General features: G+C 41.2%; 1 protein-coding gene across 7 annotated transcripts in view; it reads right to left on the bottom strand.

Moving 5' to 3' along the window:
* Positions 1 to 27,534, bottom strand: part of GAS2 (growth arrest specific 2) — a 127,593-nt gene that overhangs the window by 16,127 nt on the left and 83,932 nt on the right. For all 7 annotated transcript variants that reach the window (XM_080983978.1, XM_080983981.1, XM_080983977.1 and 4 more), the window contains one exon: positions 26,942 to 27,049. In XM_080983978.1, coding sequence (XP_080840104.1) covers positions 26,942 to 27,049 — 108 coding nt within the window. The remainder of the gene's footprint in view (positions 1 to 26,941; positions 27,050 to 27,534) is intronic.

Raw genomic sequence — 27,534 nt, 5'->3', positions numbered from 1 at the left:
TTTGTAAGGATCCATAGGACATCATAGATTGGTTCAACGTAGAAATTATACATATTTTTAGAACGCCAACTGACTTAAAACCATATTCATGGATTCTTGCTTCCACATTAGTTAACATGGAAGTGGGATTGTGCTATGTCATCCCAAACTCTAGTTTCTTCAGGAACAGTACAACTGTCTACAAAAGCAAAGTCTTCAAGCATTCAGCTGTACACAGGAAAGCTTATGTGTGACTTGGCACCCTGACTGTGCAGGTTTTGTGAGTTCACCTGCATGCATGAAGGCTTCACAGCTACAGATGGTTGTGCTAGTCATGCAAAGGCAAAGGGTTGGTGTTGCTCCACACATCTCCACTCCCAATTCACCAACAAGAACGCCCAAATACCGTATTGGCCTGAATATAAGCCACACTCCCCCCCCCCCAATTCCGACCATGAAAAGTTAAAGTGCAGATTAAATTCGCGACCTTACAAAAATTGGCTTTTACAATATTGCTGCTGAAACAGACATACGGTAAAACGGACTGTGTGCGAGTGCCTGCAGAATTTTAAGGGAGCAGCTTATATTCAGGTATTCTCCCCCCCCCCCTTTAATCTCTTTTTTTTTTTTTTTTTTTTTTTGCTTTTATGATTTTATTGAATTCCAACTCATTATACATTTTATCCATTATACAACAAATCATATCCGTTTTAGACTTCCTTCAACGTCACTGACATTCTTTCATAGTTATCCTTTTGGTACACATTCCATTCTTCCATATTGCCATTTACACCTCCCTTCCCTCATTATTTCTATTAAACAATATTCATAAATTCTTTACAGAGCCTCTTTAAAACCCGCCAGCGTTGTATTTGCACCATAGTTATTTTCCAGATAACACACAAATTTCTCCCAGTCCTTTATAAATTTTTGGTCTTTAGTATATCTGATTTTCCCTGTTAATTTGTCCAGTTCTGCATATTCTATTAATTTTGCTCTCCACTCTTCTACCCTTGGAATTTCCTCCTGCTTCCACCTCTGAGCCAATACGATTCTGGCAGCTGTTACAGCATACTGGAAAAGTTTGCAATCTTTCCTTCTAATGTCCTTCCCTACAACACCTAATAAAAAAGCCTCTGGCCTTTTCACAAAGGTATACCTTAACATCTTCTTCATCTCATTATAGATCTCATCCCAGAAGCTTTTTACTTTCTTACATTCCCACCACTGGTGGAAGAATGTCCCTTCTTTGCATTTACATTTCCAGCATTTGTTATCTACCTTATACATCTTTGCCAATCTTACAGGTGACAGGTACCATCTGTAGAGCATTTTCATCATATTTTCCTTCAATAACGTGCAGGCCGTAAATTTTATGTTCTCTTTCCACAACCTTTCCCAATCCTCCAGTTGAATATTATATCCTAAGTCCCTTGCCCACTGTACCATCACTGACTTCACCTCCTCATCTTTCGTGTGCCACTCTAACATTATTTTATACATCTTTGATAGATTTTTAAATTCGTTATTTATTATTTCCTTTTGGAAGGTTGATTCTTTTTCTGCATACCCCCTTTCCTTCAACGCTTTTTTAAACATTTCGTTTATCTGGAAGTAGTGTAGCCAATCATATGTTAATGCTTTAACTTGGTCGTATGATTTCATTTTCCACTTCCCTCCTTCATTGGTAACCATTTCTCCATATGTTCCCCACTTTCCTCTCATGTTAGTTTTCTTAACACACATTATTTCTAACGGGGATAACCAATGTGGGACTTTTGGTTCTAGTATATTTTTATATCTATCCCAAACCTCTATTAGTGCTCCTCTAAAAATGTGATTTCCAAATCCCTTATGTACTCTCTTTTTGTCACACCATAGGTACGCGTGCCACCCAAATTTGTTATTGAACCCTTCCAAATCTAACAATTCTTTGTTTTCCAATTTTACCCATTCTTTTAACCAGCACAGGCATGCTGCCTCATAATACAATCTCATGTCTGGTAGTGCGAAGCCTCCTCTCTCCTTTGCATCTGTCAATAACTTAAATTTAATTCTAGGCTTCTTTCCTTCCCAGACATATCTTGAAATCGCCTTTTGCCATTCCCCGAAAATTTTTGTACCTTTTAGTATGGGTAAAGTTTGAAATAAAAATAACAACTTAGGAAGCACCATCATTTTTACCATTGATATTCTTCCCCATAGTGATAGTTTCAATCTATTCCAAACCTCTAAATCCCTCTTTATTCCTTTCCACATAGGGATATAATTATATTGGTATAAATCTATATTCTTATCCGAGAGCCAAATTCCCAAGTATTTAACCTTTTTGACTACCTCTATCTCCGTTTGTTGTTTTAATAATTCAATTTTATCTTGGTCCATATTTTTAACTATCATTTTGGTCTTCCTCTTATTCAATCTAAATCCTGCTAATTTTCCAAATTGTTCCATCTCATCCAAAATTTCTTTTGTACTTTCTATAGGTTCTTCCAGAGTCACAACCACGTCATCCGCGAAGGCCTTAACTTTATATTCATTTATACCTAATGTCACCCCTTTGATTTGCTTATTTTGTCTTATTGCATTTAATAAAACTTCCAGGACCACTATAAATAGCAATGGCGAAAGCGGACAACCCTGCCTTGTTCCTTTAGATATTTTAATATCTTCCGTGATGATGTTATTTATAATCAACCTAGCTTTCTGTTCTGTATAGATTGCTTCGATACCATTAAAAAATTCATGACCCACTTCCATAGCCTCCAAATTTTTCAACATAAATTCCCAGATCACATTATCGAAGGCTTTCTCTGCATCTACGAATATTAAACTTGCTGGTTTATCACACCTATCGGACAAATATTCAATAACATTGACTATATTTCTTATATTGTTCCTTAATTGTCTGCCCGGTAGGAAACCTTCTTGGTCTTTATGTATGATTTTTACTAATATCTTTTTTAATCTCTTAGCTAGGATTCCTGTGAAGATCTTATAATCTGTGTTCAGTAACGAGATAGGTCTATAATTCTTAATTTGGGTTAAGTCCGAATCTTGTTTTGGTATTATTGTAATAAATGCCTCTTTCCATGTTCCTGGAATGTCCTTTTCTTTTAAAATGTTGTTCATTACTTCTACCAACGGGGCCATCAACGTATCTCTCATCTCTTTATAATAGCTAGATGTAAGTCCATCCGGACCTGGTGTTTTCCCTCTTTTTAATTCTTTTATGACTTCTTCTACTTCCTCTTTACATATTGGGGCATTCAGTTGTTCCCTTTGACCTGTTGGGATCTTTCTCACCATCTTCTCTTTCAAATATCTTTCTATTTTCTTCTTGTTATTCTTTTCTTTATTCTTATATAGTTGTCTGTAAAAATCTAAAAATCTTTTCCTAATTTCTTTCGGGTCTGTTATTTCTTCTCCATTTACCTCAATTTTATTAATTGTACTTTGTTCTTTCCTTTTCTTAGCCTGCCAGGCCAACCATTTTCCTGATTTATTGGCAAACTCAAAGTTTTTTTGTCTTAGCCTTTTGATATTCCATTCAACCTCTTTATTTATTAACATCGCAAATTGGGTTTGGAGAATCTTTATTTCCTGTAGTATCTTCTCATTGTTAGGTTTTTTTATCAATTTTTGTTCCTTATTCATAATCTGTTCTAAGATCTCTTTTGTCTTTTTTTCTTTGTTGTTTCTTTTCCATACATTCTGCTGAATAAAGAGGCCCCTCATCACTGCCTTACTTGCATCCCACACCACACTCGTTTTTGTCCCTTTATCCATATTATCCCTGAAGTAATTATCTAAATTTTTTTGTGCTTTTTCGACGAACTTTTGGTCGTCCCATATGTTATCATTCAACCTCCACCTAAAAGTTCGCTCTTCAAAACCTTTTAGCTCCATTTCTATTGGGTTATGGTCCGAAATCACCTTAGCCTGTATTTCAATTTTTTGAATTCTTGGAGTTAGCTCATTTGATACCCATATTTGATCTATTCTTGAGATTGATTGGTTCGACTCTGAGTGGTATGTGAATTGCTTCTCTAGAGGATGTCTGAGCCTCCAAATATCTACTAAGTTACAATTCTTTGTCATCGAAAAGAATGTTTTAGGTAATTTCCCTTCTTTATTCTTCGTTCTTCTCAATCTGTCCATTTCTATTGAAACCACACCGTTCATATCCCCCATTATTATGATTTTTTGGTCCATGTATTCAAATAATTTCTCCTCTAATAATCTGAAGAATTCCGTCTTGTTCCCGTTTGGTGAGTAGATCCCAACGATTATCAATTTTTCACCTTGCCACTTAATTTGAACCATTATGATTCTGCCTTCTTCATCCTTAAATAATTGGTGAGATTCAATTTTATTTTTAATATATAATACAACACCTCTTTTTTTCTCTTTATTCGAGGATATAAATTCATTCCCTAACCTTTTATTTATCAAAATTTTCCTGTGCTTTTTAATCACGTGCGTTTCTTGTAAACATATGATGTCTAAATTTTTCTTTTTTAACATATGTTCGATCTTGTTCCGTTTTTTCTTATCATTCATCCCATTCACGTTCCAGTTCCATAGTTTTAACGTCATTCTTCTTATCACTGTTTAGATTTGAGTTTTACCTTATAGTCTTTCTATCTCTTCTCCTTCTTCGTCTTCTTCCTCTTCTTCTGATTCTCTCCCAACGTGTTCTTCTTCTTCTTCTTCTCTTAATTCGAATTCCTCCCTTAAGTTTAATCCTCCTTCTGCCCCTTTAGCCTCTTCCTCTCCCCCTTGGAGCTCTTTATATCTCCTTGTAAATTTTCCAATTTCCTCCGGACTAGTTAATCTTCTTTTTACCCCTTTATAAAAAAACGAGACTCCTTCCGGAAATTCCCATCTAAAATCGATCTTATTTTTCTTAAGCAGTTGCACCAGTGGTTTATAAGCTTCTCTTCGTTTCAACAACCTTATTGGAATATCTTTAAAGATAATTATATAATTCCCATCAATATATAATCTCTTCTCTCTATTCCTTTGCAAAATCTGATTCCTCATCTCTCTATCTTTAAATGTTATTAAGCAATCACCTGGGAATTTCTTTACTGTTCTTGATCTTATTTTCATTCTGAATGCATTTTGTACTGTTTTTGCCACTTCTTCCTCCGATAACTCCATCCACTGCGCAATTTCTTTTACCAATCTTTCTTTTATATTTTCATTTTGTATTTCCGGTACTTGCCTCAATCTCAAATTCACTTCTCTCTGTTTTAGTTCATTCATTGCGATAGAGTCTTTTATTTCTTCCTGTATTTTGTTTAAATCTGCAATCTCCTTTTTCATCTTCTCTTCTTCCCGTTTCATCTCTCTCATTTCATGTTTTGTCTTTTTAAGTCCTTCGTCCACTCTCTTTGAGACCTCTTTAATCTGCCCTTTTAATTCACTAACTGTCTCCTCAATCTTTTTATCCATTTTCCCAATTTTATTATCAACCTGTTCTAATTTTGTCTCCAAATTTTTTTCGCTCTGTTTAATTTCTGCAAACATCTTCAATATTTCTGTTCTGAAATCTGTTTCCTGTTTTGAAGCTCTTCTATCTGTTGGGGTCCCCCCCTCTACCCCCTTTTTTTGTGTATGCGACATTTCCTCAACTATCAAATATCAGATATCAAAAAATTAAACTATACAGTTTCTAGACAATTCCCAACTAGTAACAATTACTATTATCATTAAATATCAATGAAATGTCCATCAAAAACTGACAATACTAACTTAAAAGAAAGAAGGGTTATGATTTACAGATTTTTTAACAGTTCGCCTTCAAAATCATATATTTAGATTTTGTCTCGTCCTCCACAGGTTGAAGAAGCTTAGTTGTTAATCTGTATTCTTCTTCTAATCCAGTCAGAACATTTATTAAACTGTCTCTGATTTGAGGGTCTATAAGAGCTCCAAAAACAATTATCTTTAAATTGGTAGTCCAAAAGTCCAAAAGTACTCCAGAGGACAAATGTAGAGAATATAAAGTCCAAACTCCAGAAGACAAAGATAGTGAATATAAAGTCAAATTGTAATTTCCAATATGTTCAAGTTCCACATTCCAAATTCCAAACTATCTGTAATTATCTATATTTATTTTATTTATCCCTTAGAAGCAAATTTGTCCCTTAGAAATGGGTTTCTATAGTAAATAATTCCTGGAGGATTTTCCGTTAGGAGTTGAAGAGATTTCTTAAAGACGATTTTTCTTTCTTTCACAGTCTTAGATTACCTCTACGGCGGTTTCTTACTTTAAATAATAATGCTTAATTTGAACCACTAGAGGGAGTCCAACCTTACCAAATTTTAGAGTAGTTCTTAAATGGCTTCCCTACTCCAACAGTTCTCTTTAAAGTCCAATTTTCACTAATTTAAAGTTCCTAACAAAGATAGAGAACAGATGTAAAAGATGTTAAACAAACCACCAAAAACCACCTTCTTCAAGAAAAAAAAAGGTAAAACCGAATATCTTATAAAGTCACTTATTATAACATCAGGAGTCCTTCTTAGCCCAATGTGGCGTCAGAGGTTTCTTAGCGTGGAAATGCACTCACAGAGTCACAGAGATGTAATAGAATAGTCCTCTTTGTCTTTCCACTGCTTCACTGACGCTGAGATCACACTTCATTCGCAAAAATTTTCTGTTCCCCTTTTTAAAGTCCTCCCTTCTCTTCTTTCTTCTGGAGAAAGTTAAATTGTTACAGGGGAGACGATAATAGTAGCCGCTAGCGGCAACTTACTTTCATTTTAGGCTCTGCATACAACCTGTGTCTTTAAATGAAGCCAGACGTCCGCTGAACTCGAGCTCTTCTCTTTTTAATTCGGAGACTTCCTTGCTCTTACTGCTCGTCAATTCCAGCAATTTTAGATGTTCTGCATCCGAATTTCTTTATTTTGAGAGCGGAGCGCTATCTCCCACAGGCTCGGGGCTTCGCTTATTAGCCGCTGCTATGGCCGCCCGATCGCCTGCTGCTCGTTCCGCCGCACTCTTCACCTCTTTTTACGGAGGCTACCTGGCGGCCGGACGGGCAGCTTTTTAGGCACCGCCGGGAACCTGAACCCCTAGACACCCTCCAGAGGTACAACCAGAGGTTTTTGCGCCCTAAAAACCTCCTTTTTCGGCTAAAAAAGCCAGGGCTTTCCCACCGGAAAAAACCCTCGCCTGTAGCGGGTTCCGCGCTCCACCGGAAGTCCCCCCCTTTAATCTTAAAGGTGCAGCTTATTTGCGGGTGCTGCTTATATTCGGGCCAATACGGTAAACCTCTAGGTTATTCAAAGATATCTACATCAATCTCCAATAAGGTAAGGTACTGGAATAGTGCTTTACAATAACAATAGGTATACCCACCTACTTTCAGCGAGTCAGAAATTACATTTGTGCCCTGCTTACTGAAGAATGTCACTATTCAGATCTGCAAATGGGCACTATTCATTAATTCTGAATTTACAAAACCACCACCACCAAAAAAAGAAAGATGACAACGTGTGCTCTAGAGAGAAGCAGGGCGAAGGAACAATGTACACTTTCAGCATTAAATGGGCATGACATCACTTTCTTGGCTTGCTACAATCATATATACCTTGGGGAAGGAGGGAGGAGGGAGGGGAAAGGAAAGTTAAAAACAGGGCTCTTTGTACATGTCTCAAAATGTTATATGACTCTCTTCCTTTCCTCTTAGCAAACCACAGTGAGCAACATGACATAACAAGCAACTGTTTGGTAACACAAACCAAAACAATTAGCTCAAAATAGCCTTGTTTCTGAAAAACAAGAGTAAAATTCAATAAAGGCAAGGCAAAGTTGTCTGGATTCAATCCAAGTTGCGCACAGAACAATAGCTTACAACCAGCATATAATGTTCATCTTCATATATAAATATACTGTATCTGGATTCATCTATATAAATTAATTTTGCATCTCTTCTTTAATTCACTGAGCCAAAGACTGGAAGCACATTTAACTGTACAGGGAGCGGGTGGAATTCACACTGATCAAGTCATACCACTCCAAAGAAATAAACCTATTTACAACTGGAAATTTTGACATGCTGATATTGCAATTGTTAATGCTTCTGACACCCAAAGTCACCACTCTTCACAGTAGTAGTAGTAGTAACAGCAGCAGCAGCAGCATGAACAGGCAAATCCAGATTATATAATAAATTACAGATTAATCAATTAACATGGTGTTGACATGCAAAATGCTTGCTACTGGCAGTACATGAAGAAGAGCCTCAAATGATGACTGCAAAGTCTGGGTCAATTTATATGGGGAGAGGCAGACCTTGAGGAATTGTAGTCCTCAGCCATTTAAGGCTTTATAGGTCAAAACCAGCACTTTGAATTGGGCCTGGAAACTAATTGGCAGCCAGCAGGGTCAGGCAGGATTGGTGTAATATGATCAAACCGTCTTGTTCCAGTGAGCAACCTAGCTGCCAAATTCTGTACCAGCTGAAGTTTCCTAACTGTCTTCAGAGGCAGCCCTATGTATAACACAGCAATCTAACCCAGAGGTTACTAGAGCATAGGCAACAGAAGTTAGGCTATACCTGTCCAGGTAGGGGCACAGCTGGGCCACCAACCAAAGCTGATGGAAGGCACTCTGTGCAACTGAGGCCACCTGAGCCTCAAGTGACAGCAAAGGATCCAGGAGTATGTCCAAGCTTTGTACCCCTTCCTTCAGAGGGCATGTAACCCACCAATCAAGAGCAGGCAACCTCCCACTCATGTGATCTAGGGAACCACCCACTAACAATACCTAGGTCTTATCTGGATTGAGCTTCAGTCTGCTGACTCTCATCCGGTCCATTACTGAAGAAAGACAACAGTCTAGCACATCCATTGCCACACCTGCAGATATAAAGAAGAAGGAGAGCTATGTGCCATCGGCACATTACTGACAATGTACTCCAAAACTCTGAATGACCCCACTCAGCGGTTTCATGTAGATGTTAACTAGCATAGGGGATAAAATTGAGCCCCAAGGAACTCCACATTGAAGACTGAAAAGCACTCCCCAAGCATCATCCTCTGGGAGTAACCATCCTAGTAGGACCAGAACCAGTCCAAAGCAGTGCCACCTACCCCAAACTCAAACACATGCTCCAGAAGGATACTATGGTATCAAAAACTGTTGAGAGGTCGAGCAGAATTAACGAGGACATATTTCCCCTGTCATTCTCCCTACAAAGGTAATCCCAAAGGGCAACCGCAGCAGTTTCTATGCCAAAACCAGGCCAAAATCCCAACTGAAATGGACCTGCAAGATTACTATTACTTCTACTTCTCTGAGGTGCTTCCTGTTTTCACTTCCTAATTTAAGCACCACAATCGCTATGGAAACCGACATCTGGAATAATGAACTTACCTTGTAAATTTGCCTATCAGGTAAGACATTGGCTGTTGTGGTCATTCACCCTAGCCCAGCCTTCCCTGGCTTTATGTCCTCTAGATGTTTTGAACTACTTTTTTCAGAACTTTTCAGGTCTCAGTGGACCTGAGAAATGCTTGAGTGATTTACAGTAGCATACTATTAAGTTGAAATAAATTAAAAAATTAAAAAAATCTCCAGAAGCACCTTGGAGACCAATTGAGTTTGTTCTGGGTACAAGCTTTCGTGTGCATGCACACTTCTTCAGATATCAGAAGCATCTCAGAGAAGTAATAGTAATCATGCAGATCCATTTCAGTTGAGGTTTTGGCCTGGTTTTGGCACAGATATCTGAAGAAGTATGCATGGTGGTTCTGATTTATCACTAAAAAGTGGGTTTTCCCTTGGAAGGAAGTGGGGCAAGAGGGAAACTGCTTGTACCCATGTCTAGAAAACGTGGATCAAGCAGAAAAGCACTTGGACCTGTGCTTTCTAGGCACAGCACAAGTGGAAGTGTGGAATCAGCCCTTAGTGGGTAGTGAATATATGCAAGGTTCGGACATGTTGGCTGCAGGTGTTCTCTGAGCTGATATTCTGAGGAGAGGAAGCAAACTCAAATACAGTGTAGCTCAGAGCTTTCCAAACTTTTCAAGTTGGTGACACACTTTTTAGACATGCATCATTTCGCAACACAGTAATTCAGTTTTGCATCATTTCACAGCACAGTAATTCGGTTTTACTAGCAAACCAGAGGTTAAACTAACCCTTTCCAGCCCCTGGAGGAGTGTGGGGAGCATTTGTGCGACACACCTACACACTGCAGCCATAACACTAACATGTCGCGACACACAGTTTGGAGAGCTCTGGTGTAGCTGATACAGTGACAGAGTGATTGGGGAAATGGAGTAATTGAATTGCTGGTGAATACCAACCCTCCTTCCTTGCTGCCTTGGAACAGTTAGGAAAGACCACACATGATTCTGAGATGGCATTCCTGTAGAAATACTTTCAGAGGGTGGTCATATAATTACGTCCTTTCTAAGTTTCTCTGTGCAGCGCCTTCTCGTTTATATGTTCAGATGTTTCTGCTAGAAGCAATCCTATAAATCAAAAATCCCTTAAAGCAACATATTTTGAAAAGGCAATTCCATCTCCTTATGAATGCTCCAGTGTTTTAAACTTCTGATGTATATAATTATAAGTTAGGACATCTCTGCTGAAAAAGAAACCCTAATAAGAAGGAAAGCCAATGTGCCATAGGCTTTATGATGTCAACATGGCTCAAGAATGCGTTCCACTTTTCTGCAAATGCTCTGCAGCAAAGGTTTTAAAGGGAGATTTTTCTGGTGGTTTAAGAACATTGTGCAAAGCTCTTTTCAAATCCATACATGAAAACATTCACCACCCAAAATTTAATTATATGTTTCATGTTTGTAGCACATAATTCTACAACCGTTGCAATAAGGCTTACACAAATCAAATATTGATCTGCTTAGAAAGCCAAAAGGCATTTCCCAAACAACAAGGAACATTATCGCCAAATCAGTTTTTACTCCAATGATTTTTTTGTTAGAGTGAGCAAAACCAGGCTTCAATATTCCATCCAATAAGGGTTGGGGGGGGGGGAGAGACACTGACTATGTCAGCTTTTCTCAAGCTGTGGGTCCCCAGATGTTGTTGAACTACAACTCCCATCACATCTAACTAGCAAGGCCAGAGCTCAGGGATGATGGGAGTTGTAGTCCAACAACATCTGGGGACCTACAGGTTGAGAACCGCTGGACTATGTAGTTAAATCCTACAATTGCATCCCTAAAGATGCCCATTTATGGAGGCAGCAGGTTTAAACCCCTTTGATCAGGGAATGTGTAAATGGCAGATTGGTGGACTACGGGACAGTTTCTGGTGGAGTACCTAATAAGTGTTAGCTTTTGTTTTTTACAAATACAGTCGTATCTCAAAAGTTGAATGGAATCCATTCCGGAAGTCCGTTAGACTTCCAAAACGTTTGGAAACCAAGGCACGGCTTCCGATTGGCTGCAGGAGCTTCCAGCAGCCAATCGGCTTCCAGCAGCCAATCGGAAGCCGTGCCTTGGTTTCCAAACGTTTTGGAAGTCTAACGGACTTCCGTAACAGATTCCATTCAACTTTCGAGATACGACTGTATTTGTAAAAAACAATAGCAGCCAATCGGAAGCCACAGAAATCACGTCAGACGTTCGGGTTCCAAAGAACGTTTGCAAACAGGAACACTCACATCTGGGTTTGCAGCAAAAAAAAAAAAAAGCATTTGGGATACAGTGGTACCTTGGGTTACATACGCTTCAGGTTACAGATGCTTCAGGTTACAGACTCCGCTAACCCAGAAATAGTACCTCAGGTTAAGAATTTTGCTTCAGGATGAGAACAGAAATCGTGCTCCAGTGGCACGGCAGCAGCGGGAGGCCCCATTAGCTAAAGTGGTGCTTCAGGTTAAGAACAGTTTCAGGTTAAGAACAGACCTCTGGAACGAATTAAGTACTTAATCTGAGGTACCACTGTACAAGGTATGACTGTAATGCTTGGTCTGACCTAGCAAGGCCATGCCTTGGTGTTAGCTCAGAATCACCTAACACATATTCATGTCTTAATTGTTAAGAGAGCCTGAATATGTACTCTTGTTTTGCAAATTTAAAACATACAAGTGGCCAGTGCACATTCTAGAAAAATATGGAGACTGACTGAGATTGAAATCAGCCCACTTCTCTCTTAAATTGGCTCATGTTGAGGAAAACATTAAGAGAATGGGACAAATGATAGTGAATTAAAAATGAGACATCTTTCAGAGATACTGTCGTTTTTAAATAGTTTTTCTGTTCCCTTTCTCTCCTGCATATCACTACCCTCAGACGGTCGTTGCTTTCTTATTTGTTAGTCTGTAACATGTGGCTTAGATAAACATTCCCTCTTGATATCCTACCTTATAGTACATGGATATTTTATTATTGCTTTGAGATTCATAAGCATTGTTTCAAAAGACAGTAAATAAGTAATAAATGCAAAGAGATACTCCATATACCAAAGTTTGACTCAAGTTGCAGCATCAATGCAACAAGTTTGTTATTCTTTCTAAACTTGCGGCTGCCATTTCTACTGCCAACTCTCAACTTAGTTTCTGCTCCTCTCATCCCTTCCTCCCCACACACATACTTTGCTCTGACAGAATGAAGAATAACTCCTCATGTTCTCATTTCCTGATCTGGAAGTTAATCTAATAGCATATGGATAGTAAAGGCTATATAATGTTATTTATTTTACATTCCAGTTTTGTGTGTCTTTACTGTATAAAGCATACTCCCAAATAAGTGTATACTGCAGTCTTAGACAAATATCATATGTAAGCAAACATACCTATTGGAATATTGGAATCATTTGGGAATTTCTATGAAAACTCAGTGTGCTCCCCATCTTCCAGCCTGAAGACACACATAGGCTTAGGGGTGGTTTAGGTGATCTTCTCAAATGGAAGATGGACCTGCTTAATTTATGTGGCTCAGGTTGCTGTTGAAGACACAGAGTCCCAGGGCCATAAAAATACTGGCAATCCTACTTATAGCTCCCTTATGATACATTCACAGACTTTTCTTTGATGCTCTGGTTTAAAAGAGAATCCAGATTATTATAGAAAATTATTCCTGTTCATTGTAAGAGAGCTGTCAGATAGCAAGCAGCAGCTGGTGCTCTGGTTCTTTAGAACGCAAAACAAAAAAATGAAACATTTTGTCATTTACCTGACAGAAGGCAAGAGAAAAATAATTACTGTTTACCCAATTCTCATCTGCAAAGGAAAGCTAACTTTGTCCTCTGTTGTCATGCAGAGACAAAATACTCAACCATTTTCACTTTCTTGCAAAAGATCTACTTACCTTTTAGCAACATTTCACAGCTCATGGCAAAAGAGTGCAAAACCGATCAGAAGTGGGCATGCATCAGGAAAATAGTTAATATTCTCCCATTGCCAAAGCAACCAGACTGATCCTTCCATGACCAGCATTTGTTGCATGTGATTGACTAGTTGGTCCAGAACAACACCAACACCAGCGAAGATAATTTTATTATTTATATGCCATCCATGTGATTCGGTTGCCCCAGACACTCAACAAAGTATTAAAACAGTACTTAGATGCACATGCAAATGCAGACCTTGTCCACCCAAACTGCATTACACTCGTTAGGTTATGCATTTTCATCCACAATTGCTCCAACTAGTCATGTTTAATAAATGCATTATTAAACATTACAGATAGTTTTATACAGGGGTCTTTCCATGCAACAGCAAAACAGGGAGTGTTAGCCTGGGCAATGAGGGTACATTTCCTCTTACAGAGAGAGTTTTAACTGACCTCAATGATACTGTCACATAGTCAACTAGACCTCTGATTGGATGGGATCATGTAGTGATTAATCCCTTTCATAATGCTTTGCGAAAGTACCTAAGCTGGGAAGCAATTGCTGCAAACAATCACAGAAAACTATGAAATGTGGATACATGAACTTTTTTTCGTGACTATCGCTTTCTCAGGTGCATCTGCTCAGAAGAAAGTCACACTGAACAAAACGAGACTTTCTCCCCCATATATGTGCACAGACTACAGCCTTAAGAAGATTCAGTTACAGCAGAGAACAGTGAGCAGAAATACAAAACGTAAGAAAAAATGTGGCTGCGGTTATATATGTAGCTCTCGCTGACCAGTTAAATGCACAATATGCACACAATACACTCAAAATTGGTCAGTTAAGAGAGAGGCGGCAATAGAACATTTTCTTAATGAAGAGAATTGTCCTACAATAATAACCCTTACGGGAGCTGGTTTGCTTTTCGACTGCAGTTTCCACTCAAGAGTATCCAAATGCTCTGAATTAAGATTCATTATACACTAATAAGGTTGTCATCAAAAGGGCGTAGAGTTTAAGTGACTGGTCTGTGACTTGTGGCTAATCTAAAATTGAAGCCAGATGCCAGGTATATCTTTCCTGAAAAGGAAAATTCACTTTTAAAAACCACTTGATAATAAGTCAGCTGCAGACATGCCAATTCCTAGGCCGCCTTAATATTTGCTGGCAGGGGGTTGGGCTCCCTCAATGTTGAGGGGGCAGAGGAGGCTGAGCATGGAGTGGTTCAGTGACTGGCTCCTCCTGAGCGTGAGAGAGAAAGCTGTGCAGCTCCTCCCAATGCTGTGATGTCGAGAGTGCATCGTGCATATGATGTCACACACATGTGACAAGCAGCATGTATGTGACACATGCTGCCCCCCCCCCAATATTGGGTGCAAGATAGCGCCTCTGGTCAGCTGTGTATGAATAAAAATAGAATAAAAATACACTCTCAAAGAACTGGCCTGCTGAACCTTCTTTGAGGATTTTCAGACAAGTCCTTTAAAGCAGTGTCAGTCTGTGTCATGTCCATCTCAGCGCATACCGGTGAACTTATTTTGACAGTGTTTCTCCAAGCATATCATTCTGTTATTCCTGGTAGTCGCGGCTGATCCTAAATTGTCCAGACAACCTGTTTATTGAACATTCATCCTGACTGGCTTGCACAAAGCTTACACACGTTATATGATGGTTTCCTTTTATTGAGCATTTGTTCAGGTGCCTATGGCTGTATCGAGATTAAATGGCTGAAAAGCAAGCAATGTTTTCTAAGCGCATTTGTTATGGTCATTTTACTATTTATAGCTCATAATAACTTCTGTACAGCCACCCATTTTGCTTCAAAAAAGAGAGAGAGAAGGATTGAAATGAACATACTTGTTTTAATGGCTGTACCAACAACAACCTAGTAGCAGTGGAAGAAGGTACACAGAGTGGAGTCACTGCTGGGCAGCCCCTCAGTGCTGCGCTGTCAGGGACTGGAGTGAGGAAAAATGGTGGAGACCACCTCCCCCTCCTCCTAAACCTTCCTGAGAAGAGGAAGACAGTATAGATTTATAACAGTGGTTTGCAGAAGGTCACAGCTCAGAGATAGGAGAGGGACAAAGCTGGGAAATAATGGGAGAAGAGGAGGGGGGAGAAACAGAGCCGGAGCAGTTGGCTGACACGTTATCATTAGAAAGCATGCCAGACCCCCCTTCACCCAGAACCTGGCGAGCAGTAAAAGTGGGAGAGCTAAAAGCTAAGAAACAAATGGCCTTAAGCAGCCACCGTAAAGGGGGAGGGAGGTGCTGTTGATGACTGAGAAGGGAAGGGGAGAGGAGATTACTCAGAGCAACACAATTATTCCAAGAGGCAACATTTCTAAACCTCTCTCTGTGAATATTGAATGAACGACATTGGTAAGAGCTTTGTCTATCTATTACTGGCAGCCTGCCATGGGGGGTGGGGACAGCTTTCCTGAAGCCTGACATGCACACAGAGTGGGGCAAGGTGGTGCTCTAGCTCGCAGTAGGTGGAGAGAGAAGCGGCTGTGGGATGGGATTCTGCGAAGTCGCTCCAAGGGAGGTGGGCAGCGAGCAGAGCTACAACTTACAGCCATCACTGCTGGGGCAGCACCTTCTGACAAATGCAGCCACACCCAGGCTCCACCAAGCAAGCAAGCTCATCGGGGAACAAGAGATTTCTGAGCCTCATGCTCCTTTGGCATCTCTCTCATGCGGGGTGGGGTGGAGGGGCAGAAGAGAGAGTGGGGGAAACACCCCCTTGGTGCTACTTGAATTACTTGAAATTGACACTTGTGAAAAGGGCTGCCATATGTTGGGATTTTCCCAGACATTTTGCCGATTTATTTTTTTAAAATCCCCCCCCCCCAGACCTTAAATTCCCAGGTGTGTCCAGGAAAACCCAGACATATGGCAGCCCTACTTTACACCTCACACCCCTCCTCTCCCCACACCTTCCCCAAACCTCTCCACCACCTCCCCTCACAGTTCACCTTCAAAGAGCAAGATGCCTAACTCCGTCCCCCAACTGTTAAACTTCACAGCAGCCACAGAATAGGACCTGAATGATACACCAAATATTCCAAAGCTCACCAAATATTCCAAACTTCTCACAACTGCACCAGAGGGAAGGGAGCATGCAAGTCCAAGGTCATTGTAACTATGCTGCTAATGGTTGCTTTTTAGTATGCCGCTGCTGTGTTAGATTCTTTAGAATTACACTTTAGAATTACATTTTATGGCATTGTTTTAGGGCTTTGCAGTAAGCTGTTTTGGTCTCATAGTAGATGAAAAAGCAGGATACAGAGTATTCATTCCTTTTCAGAGAGAGAGAAAGGAGAGAAACTTTTACATCTGAACCTAGGGCTTTGCTACAATAAATTAATAATTCCTTGCAACTTTCATGAACAAACAATGGTGAGGCATGTTGAGATGTGCAACTCTAATCGCAAGAAACAGCACACAGTTGTGAGACAGGAAACTAATCCATTAGTTTTCTTTTTCCTGTCAAACGGGTGGACAGACAGAAGACGCATATACAAACAGTAAGAAAGGAAATGATCGTTACATTGTAAAACCCAAAGCACATTTATAGATGTTACCCGAAAAGAACATGTAGGAGGAAATAAAGGAAAAGAGGTGGAGAATACAATAGAGGCCATAGGTTGATGTCAAAATTGAATGTAGAAAAGGCTCCAATATGCAGAGATTGTACACGTGATGGGCTTAATTGGGTAGTCTTGTTCTAACAATTCATTTTAGCTGCAGTGGCCCAGAGCATAACATTTGATAAGACATTTTACATGACTAATTTGGTACAGCCTTCTCCATGTAAATATCCATAATATCAAACCCATCCATGATTAATTAAAAGAAAGCCCCATTGATTGCTCAGAATTGCTTTGTTTTCACAAAACCTGAGCTCAGAGTTTTATTCTAGCAAATCTGATTGCTCTTAGGATGTTCCAGTACAGCACCAATGTAGAAGGAGAGGTTTGGTGTGCCTTCCTCTGCCTGAAAGGACAGCATTGGATGGCAGAGATTGTGTAAGGTCAGCATTTTGGTTCTTGCATGGATTTGGCTGTCTGATCCTATAAGCTGCTACATTCATGTACAAAACTGCAAGGTTCATATCGCCATATGTTTCTTTCACTAAAAACAGTCATTGCGTTGTGACAGTGTGAGGATTTACAATCATAGAAGGATATTAAAAGGATCAGTAGATGTCAGCAGCAAGACATTCCAGTATATTGATGCCATCAGTACAAGACGATGAAGCATTCCTTCCATGAAAGAACCCAAGATGTGACCAGCAGAAGGAATGATCCGATTCAGACCTATATCTTCCTGCAATTTCTTTGCTGATAGTGAAGAACAGTTGTCTGTTTCTAAGATATTTAAGTGTGTGAAAACTTTTGCTTTTTTCCAATGCTCAACATGCTTTCTGCATTACCTTCATTCAATACCTTCATACTCTCCTCTGAGTTCTTTCAAGTTTCCCATATCCTTCATAAATTTTGGCTACAAAAACTGAAGTGATTGGTTACCCATTACCTCTTGATGAAAAAATGAGTATAAAATACATACATAGTACACAGAAGCAATGATTTAAAGAACTGTCTGAAGGCATAAAAGGAAGCCAAACCAACAAAATTAATGTATAAGGGGCCTAATTCAGCTAAAATGAATTATGAGACCATAATTGCCATCACGCCCGCTCCAAGAAGACTCGAGACACCGCTTTCAGTTAACATTATGGAAAACTTGAGAATCTGCAGAGAAAACCAAGTAACCTAACTTAGTCCAATTCAACCAAACAAAACATAGTCTGAGCAGGAAGTTTCCCTACTTGGGGGGGGGGGTGTCATCTCCCTCCCAATTCCTGAGGTGATGGAAGTCACTACCTGTGCCCTGCAACAACGATGGTTAAGAAATTCCTCCTCCTTGCTACACAAACCCTGGATCTGTGAATCAGACAAGGACACTGTGGCCCCATCTGTTTGGCTTTCACCCTGATGCACATGTTCAGCCCACAGGGCACCCCGTCACTCACTAAGCAAATACAGTGTAGGGCAATGCCACAGGATTAAAGGTCCCCAGATCTTAAACTGTCTTTCCTGTCCAGACTAAAGGCCTGAGTGACAATAAATTGCACCACTCCAACAGAGTGGAGAAGGCAAAAAAGAGGAGTCCCAGGCCAATTGGAGGCTCCCCTAAAAATTCCTACTCAGCCCCTTCAACAGGAGACTGGCAAAGCCCACACTGCAAAAAGGAGGAAGGGTGGGCACAACAACAGAACAGGGAATATATATCCCTGTTCCTTCCTCATCCAAACTGACCAGTTATCCACTCATACCACCCCAACACTCCTCCCCAGGGAGAAACCATTTGAGACCTCCCCTGGGGTGATGAGAGAGTGGCAAATTTGCCTCCACATAAGAGTGAGAACAGCATTATATGAGACAATGGAGCAAATTAGTCATGCCTAATTGAAGTCTCATTGGTTTTAATGGGATGCATGTAAATATTTAGCTGGATCAAGGTGAAAATGTAAATCTCAAAAAGCTGGTAATTGATTCCTGAGTTAAACACATTATTCAGCAACAGAATCAGTTTCAAAGGAAACATTTATCCCTCAAAAAGAGCATGGGCATCATATGCAAAGTATCTTACATATGAGATCAACTACTCTGATGAAAGGGAGAAAAACAATGAAATGCATTGGAAATAAGGTACTAAACTTCAGACTATCAAAACAGAAACTGTTGAGTGATTTTAAAAAGGCTTCCAACCCCCCACCCCACCCCCCAAAAGAAAACTGGAAAACTATTCCCAAAACATTCCAAAATGACGCCTAAGACTGTGATCCTACCTCCTAACCCATCCACACAGGTAATATTGATAGTGTTGGGAAACTGAGCTGAGGTACCCACGCAGTGGAACTTGCCCTCTGTTCCGGTCACCACACAGAGGCAGCTTAAGATCCAAAACAGTTCATTGCCACAGAAGATAGCCCCTCTAGACAGTCCAGAAGGATCTTATGGTCGATAGTGTCAAAAGCCACTGAGAGATCCAGCAGAACTAGGAAACAGCTCTCACCTTTGTCCCTAGCCCACTGGAGATCATCGAGCAGTGCGACGAAGGCAGTTTCAGTCCTATGATGAGGCCTGAATCCCAACTGGAGGGGATCCAAATGGTCCACTTCTTCCAGGCATGCCTGGAGTTGTTCAGCAACCACTCACTCAATCACCTTGCCCAAGAATGGAAGATTTGAGACTGGACGATAGTTGGCCATATTGGCCGCATCTAAATATGGTTTTTTAAGAAGCGGTTTGATAACTGCCTCTTTCAGCAGGTCTGGGAAGGTTCCCTCACCGAGAGAAGCATTCACCACCCCGTGAAGCCCATCGCCCAGCCCTTCCTGGCTGGCTTTTATAAGCCAGGATGGGCAAGGATCAAGGAGACAGGTGGTTGGTTTCACTCTTCCAAGCAGCCTGTCCACATCCTCGGAGGTAACAGATTGGAATTGATCCCATGCAACTTGACTAGACAGGATTCTAGCACTCTCCTGCCCTGGCCCTGCTCCCACGGTGGATCTACTTCTTCCCAAAGCTGAGTGACTTTATCTGCAAAAAACTTTGCAAAATCATTGCAGGCAATCATGTGGCCTGTATTGGGCCCCGATGGAGCAGGTGGTTCCGCTAAATTGCGAACCACCTGAAAGAGTCGCCTGCTGCTGTTTTCTGCAGATGCAATAGAGGCAGTGAAGAAAGTCTTCTCTGCCGTTGCTACCACCACTTGGTAGGCTCAACATTGAGCTCTAACCCGTGTCCAGTCAGCATCAGAACGAGTTATCCGCCACTGACGTTCTAGCCGTCTTAGCAATTGTTTCCTTGCCCTCAGCTCCGAAGAAAACCACGGGGCTGTCCAGGCTCCATGTAATCGGAGAGGGCGCTTCAGAGCCAACCAGTCAATAGCCCTGGTTAACTCCATATTCCAGCAGGCCACCAGGGAATCAGCTGAAAGGCCATCAACATGGGATAAAGCATCCCCTACCACTCTCTGGAAATCATTTGGATCCATTAAGTGGCGGTGACGGACCATCCGAATTGGTCCCACCTCCCTGCAGAGGGGAAGGGTCATGGAGAAGTCCAGCTGCACCAGGAAGTGATCTGACCATGGCATTTCTTTAGTTTCGCTTTTACTTAGTGTCAGATCACCAACATCAATAGAGGTGAACACCAGGTCCAAGGCATGTCCACGGCTAATTCAGGGACAGCCCCATGGAGACCATGCTCTCCCATCACCAGTTTCCATCCTGAGAAGCAGAAGACAGCACAGTTTCAGATGTCGTGGTGGCACCACTGCTCTGATCCTCCTCCTGCAGACCAGGTTAGGATTGCTCTGCCTGCATACGTATGTGTATGTGTGTGGATGGCACATCATTTCTTCATATTCAATTCTTGATACATCTGCCCTTTCTGTTCCTCCCATCCTCTCTCTCCCATTGTCTCCCCAACTTTTAGTCCAGTAACATTTCTGAGCTTATCCACAGTTGTGTTCCCCTGGGAAAACCCATTATTTAGTGCTGATTCAGAGCAAATGGCAATCAGGTTTTCTGCAGATTGCCATTTGTTCTGATTTATCATTACAGAGTGGGTTTTCCAGGAGAAAGCAGCAGGGCAATGGCAAAATTGCTCAGACTCACGTCTAGATAACAAGGGACAAGCAGAAAAATTCCTGGCCCCATGCTTTCTAAGCAGGGGAGAACCAGAAACGTGGACAAGGCCTAAGTCTCTTTGTAAAGTGTCATGTGCACTGCTGGTGCTGAATGCATAATAAACACCATCAATAACACTAATACCTGTTGCATTTTGGTTATATTTTCTTTCATCTTTTACCTACCTAATGGAGCCCTTCAGAATTGTTATACTGCCTGGTTATTTGTGCAGTAAATGTAATTTTTTATTTATTGGATTTCAATGCTGTCAGTCCTCATGACATTATAACAACACTTCTGGAGAAACAGAAAGGCAAGCAAGCCCCTGTTAATATAGTAAATCCCCAAAGAAATGTCCTTGCTCTGTTTCCTTAGCAACTGCACTGCCTTTCCTTGCTAAAGTATGGCGTGTGAGTTAGCATCTAGATAACTCCTTTAGCTTTACAGATGGAGAAGAATCTTAAACATGCTCAGACATTTAAATCAGAGATGGCTAACCTCCAGTGGGGGTCCTAATCTAGCCCCAAGCCCATTTTTCTGCATCCCTGAAGGCACCACCAATTTTGGGGACAACGGTGAAAGAAAGAAAATAAAGGAGACATGGTACTAGGGTGCCCTGATGAGGATGCAAATAGACTTCTCCCTGGTCAGCAAAGTAATCATTTGATGAGCAGAGAGACACAACAGCCTTCAGCTAGTTTAAACAGATCAGCAGAGGAAGACACACTGTACCTTTGTGAGCATCTGCTTGCATGTGTTGCCTGTGCATGACAAGGTGTGGGTAGTCACATGTGCTCCCCAGAGGGTTGACCAAGGGTGAATGTGGTCTTCAGGCCAGGTGAGGTTAGCCATTCTTGATTTTTAAAAATGCCATGTGCATGAGAAGGTATAAGCAATTAATGTTTGGGGGCCACAAAAAGGCTCCTTGCAGATTGTTGCCAATTTTGCTTCATATAAAGGGAAGCAGCATGGCAATCACAAAAAGAGTAATCACAAACAAAGGTTAGATTAATCTGCAGCCTCTGTAAGCCAGAAACTGGGGATCTAACAGACCTATGGCCCACAAATGATTTTCTAAATATTTCAAATGGAGGAAACCTCCAACTTTGGGCCAGATTCCAAAATTTGCAAGCCACCGAAAGCAATTGAAAGATAAATTTATTGTCTTCTCCTCCCCACTTCAGCCTCATGAATCTCCACAAAAAACACCTCTCCTGAAAGCAAGGATCCTCTGGAGCAAGGAGAGATGCATGTAAGAGATCAGTGGACCATAGTCCACCAGCCGACAGACCTCATCACACTCCATTCCAGAAGCTCCTCTAATTCTCAGGAGTGACTTTCCAGGGGAACAGGGAGGATGGGGTGGCAAAGTTCTCTCTCCTCATGGTTCTTATGATCCAACTCATTCTGTTGTATGGAAGGTGTGTAGCTCCGGGAGAGAGTAATGCTCTGCATGCAGAATCTCCCCGGTTCAATTCCTGGGCACCTCCAAGTAGAACTGGGAGATATAGCTGCCTGAAGAACTGGAAAGCTGCTGCTAGCTGGTATAAACAATGCTGAGCTAGATGATCTAATGATTCGACTTAGTATACAGCAGTTGCTTAAGTTGCTATCAGTTCCATCCAATGAAATAAATACCCAGAAAAACAATTTAAGAACTGCTGGCCAAACTCAGGCATTGGAGTCCAATCCTGTTCTAACTCATATGGGAGTGACTCATGCTGACTTCAAGTGAGTAAACCAGCACTGGAGGAACAGTTCCTTTGTTAAGAAGTGTAGCATAAAGTTCCCCAAACCACTTGACTATTCAAGATCCAATGTAGATACAACCGCTTTTTGAACAAGGCATACAGGTGTAGGTGACGTCATCTATCAAAGGCTTAAGTTCCACTCTCATTACTCATCTGCGCTATCTTGTAAAACATGTTTCAGCTTATCTCAAATGACAACTCTAATAATACACTGTTAAATTATTTTTACAAATCCAATTTCATGCAACCATGCTAAAATCAGTGGCTTATTTTTGCATGCAACCAAGATGGAAACAGAGGCAGGGCCTGATTTATACAGGGATCACCAGGTTGCACCCAGAAACCCAGTCTTCAGTGCCCAAAGTCAACCCTGAAACATGCTCAGCAATAACATGATCACTTTCCCCTCCCTCAATCTAGAGTTTCTCATACCCTCTCCTTTTCAGAGTATCCCTAGTATGTGACAATCCAGATTAAGGGAGGGGAACATATGAGAAGGCAATGGTTGGAGGAGATTGTCATATGGACAATGGATAATTAATAGAGGTACAGGAAACTGACTAGCCACATTAAACAAGATTATGCATGAGCCCTTGCATTTAGGGACAGCATTTCTAAATCATGGAGTACAGCTTCTCAGCAGTTAAAAATACTATATTTCTCTTTTTGAAAGGTTATCAAGTGGTCAGAGAAAGTGTTTAGCGAGCTGAAAACTTGTCTCTTCAACAGCATAGACTCAGTCTAAATTTTACTTTAATCACATGGCCACCAATCACATCTGGGTTGTCGCTGCTTTTCAGTATCAAGAGTAGACCCATTTTCATTAGGACTGTCACATGCAAAGAGGGAAGGTTTAATCAGAAGCATCTCAGTGGGGGAGAGGAAGCCACTACACTAGCTTTCTGGCAGATAGGTTGCTGTTACATATCAGAAAGGGGAGGAAGCAACAGGGAGGTGAGCATGTTGCCAATGCACTGGCAGGAGCCCAAGACTGGTGTCGCCAATGCATTTGCATCAATGCTGAACTCCCCACTTCCTCACCCCTACCATGTTCTCTTCCAGAAAGCAACAGCGGCCAAGCTGCTTCTCAGGTAGACATTATTCTTCATTATTCACGTCCCAGGTGTTATCCAGGTGAGGCCTTTGGCACTCACAGAACCAGGTTCCATCCAATGTTCAATGTATTTTCCAGTAGATTCACTTGGCAGGAGAAAATACCATTCTGCAGTTTGAGTATGGGGTCAATGTGATTATCCATAGCTGAAGTGGTACCCATGAAAATGAGATTTGGATCTCCGGCAACAAATCAGTAATGACTGCATTCTTATAGGCAATAAAACAATTGTTGGGGAGGGGTTGGACAATGACGATAGAAGCAGACAGATCAGCAGCATTTAAAAAACCCCAACCACTTTAACTATGTAATTTACAGGAACTATCTATATATCTATCCAAGGCAGACCTTTTAACATCACAGTAATCCAAGTTTATGCACCAACCACTGGTGCTGAAGAAACTGAAATTGACCAATTCTATGAAGACTTACAACACCTTATAGAAATGACACCAAAGAAGGATGTTCTTATTATAGGGGATTGGAATGCTAAAGTAGGGAGTCAAGAGATAAAAGGAACAACTGGCAAGTTTGGCCTTGGAGTTCCAAACGAAACAGGGCAAAGGCTAATAGAGTTCTGCCAAGAGAACAAGCTGGTCATCACAAACACTCTTTTCCAACACAAGAGACGACTCTACACATGGACATCACCAGATGGGCAGCATCGAAATCAGATTGATTATATTCTCTGCAGCCAAAGATGGAGAAGCTCTATACAGTCCGCAAAAACAAGACCTGGAGCTGACTGTGGCTCAGATCATCAACTTCTTATAGCAAAATGCAAGCTTAAACTGAAGAAAGTAGGAAAAACCACTGGGCTGGTAAGATACAATCTAAATCAAATCCCTTATGAATACACAGTGGAAGTGAGGAACAGGTTTAAGGATTTAGATTTGGTGGACAGAGTGCCTGAAGAACTATGGATGGAGGCTCGTAACATTATACAGGAGGCAGCAACTAAAACCATCCCAATGAAAAGGAAATGCAAGAAAGCAAAGTGGCTGTCCAACGAGGCCTTACAAATAGCGGGGGAGAGAAGGCAAGCAAAATGCGAGGGAGATAGTGAAAGATACAGGAAATTGAATGCAGATTTCCAAAAAATAGCAAGGAGAGACAAGAAGGCCTTCTTAAATGAGCAATGCAAAGAAATAGAGGAAAACAATAGAATGGGAAAAACCAGAGATCTGTTCAAGAAAATTGGAGATATGAAAGGAACATTTCGTACAAAGATTACCATAATAAAAGACAAAAGTGGAAAGGACCTAACAGAAGCAGAAGACATCAAGAAGAGGTGGCAAGAATACACAGAGGAACTATACCAGAAAGAAATGGATGTCTCGTATACCCCAGGTAGTGTGGTTGCTGACCTTGAGCCAGACATCCTGGAGAGTGAAGTCAAATGGGCCTTAGAAAGCATTGCTAATAACAAGGCCAGTGGAAGTGATGATATTCCAGCTGAACTATTTAAAATTTTAAAAGATGATGCTGTTAAGGTGCTACACTCAATATGCCAGCAAATTTGGAAAACTCAGCAGTGGCCAGAGGATTGGAGAAGATCAGTCTACATCCCAATCCCAAAGAAGGGAAGTGCCAAAGAATGCTCCAACTACCGCACAATTGCACTCATTTCACACGCTAGCAAGGTTATGCTTAAAATTCTACAAGGCAGGCTTAAGCAGTATGTGGACCGAGAACTCCCAGAAGTGCAAGCTGGATTTCGAAGGGGCAGAGGAACCAGAGACCAAATTGCAAACATGTGCTGGATTATGGAGAAAGCTAGAGAGTTCCAAAAAGACATCTACTTCTGCTTCATTGATATGCAAAAGCCTTTGACTGTGTCGACCACAGCAAACTATGGCAAGTTCTTAAAGAAATGGGAGTGCCTGATCACCTCACCTGTCTCCTGAGAAATCTCCATGTGGGACAAGAAGCTACAGTTAGAACTGGATATGGAACAACTGATTGCTTCAAAATTGGGAAAGGAGTACAAGGCTGTATATTGTCCCCCTGCTTATTTAACTTATATGCAGAATTCATCATGCGAAAGGCTGGGCTGGATGAATCCCAAGCTGGAATTAAGATCACCGGAAGAAATATCAACAACCTCAGATATGCAGACCTTGATGGCAGAAAGTGAGGAGGAATTAAAGAACCTTTTAATGAGGGTGAAAGAGGAGAGCGCAAAATATGGTCTGAAGCTCAACATCAAAAAAACGAAGATCATGGCCACTGGTCCCATACCTTCCTGGCAAATAGAAGGGGAAGAAATGGAGGCAGTGAGAGATTTTACTTTCTTGGGCTCCATGATCACTGCAGATGGTGACAGCAGTCACGAAATTAAAAGACGCCTGCTCCTTGGGAGAAAGGCGATGGCAAACCTAGACAGCATCTTAAAAAGCAGAGACATCACCTTACCAACAAAGGTCTGTATAGTTAAAGCCATGGTTTTCCCAGTAGTGATGTATGGAAGTGAGAGCTGGACCATCAAGAAGCCTGATCACCAAAGAATTGATGCTTTTGAATTATGGTGCTGGAGGAGACTCTTGAGAGTCCCATGGACTGCAAGAAGATCAAACCTATCCATTCTTAAGGAAATCAGCCCTGAGTGCTCACTAGAAGGACAGTTCGTGAAGCTGAGGCTCCAATACTTTGGCCATCTCATGAGAAGAGAAGACTCCCTGGAAAAGACCCTGATGTTGGGAAAGATGGAGGGCACAAGGAGAAGGGGACGACAGAGGATGAGATGATTGGACAGTGTTCTCGAAGCTACAAACATGAGTCTGACCAAACTGCAGGAGGCAGTGGAAGACAGGAGTGCCTGGCATGCTCTGGTCCATGGGGTCACGAAGAGTCGGACACGACTAAACGACTAAACAACAACAACAAAATCTATCCCAACCAGATGTTCATATGTATGAAGGCATGTGAAATCTGCCCCTGCCAACTCTATCCACTAATGCTGACAAGTATATGGCAAGATAATACTCATTCCTCATAATGCTCATTCCTAGTAAAGTGCTTACCAGACGTCACTCTGCAAGTTGAAAAGTAAATCTTTCTTACCCTGATGAAAAGGATCTTTTCTCCAACTCTGTATCTTCCTTGTGAAAGACGCTCCACACAAAATTTACTAGGGCATTTACAAGGAGGATCTTCAGAAATATGTTTGACCTTTGGAAAAAAAGAGGGGGGAAGTTATTATTTTAAATTGTTTAGTGCACTACAGTACCATTAGGACAGATTATATTCAACTGTATCTTTCCCACCAGCTCCTAAACCAAGCACCTGCTCTTTCTTATTTCGTTGTTCTACCCATCACATCACTATTGTGCAGTGTTCAGACTGTGCCAGAAATTTAGGTGCCTTTCATTGGAGGCTGGTCCATTAAATCAACTGGGACACTGCTGCACCAGGCTCAGAATGTCCTCAGACAGCCCCCACCTGCCTCCCTCCTTATTTACAAACCAGTCTAGGGGTGGTACTGTCTGTCAACCTCCTTAGTCTCGGTGTTGCTCTTGTGGAACTCAGAGTGGAAGCAGAAGGATGGGGACAAAACCAAAATTAGTTCCACCTTTTCCTGGCTCTGTCTTCATCAGCCTCCTTGCCTTCCTCCAGTGGCAGACATGTCAGGGAACGATGGAAGTGATGAGCCTGAT

The sequence above is a fragment of the Podarcis pityusensis genome (genome assembly GCF_964106645.2).
Source record: "Podarcis pityusensis genome assembly, chromosome: 1".
NCBI classification, from domain to species: Eukaryota; Metazoa; Chordata; class Lepidosauria; order Squamata; family Lacertidae; genus Podarcis; species Podarcis pityusensis.
Note: the sequence above shows the minus strand (reverse complement) of the source record. Positions and strands in the feature narration are given on the sequence as shown.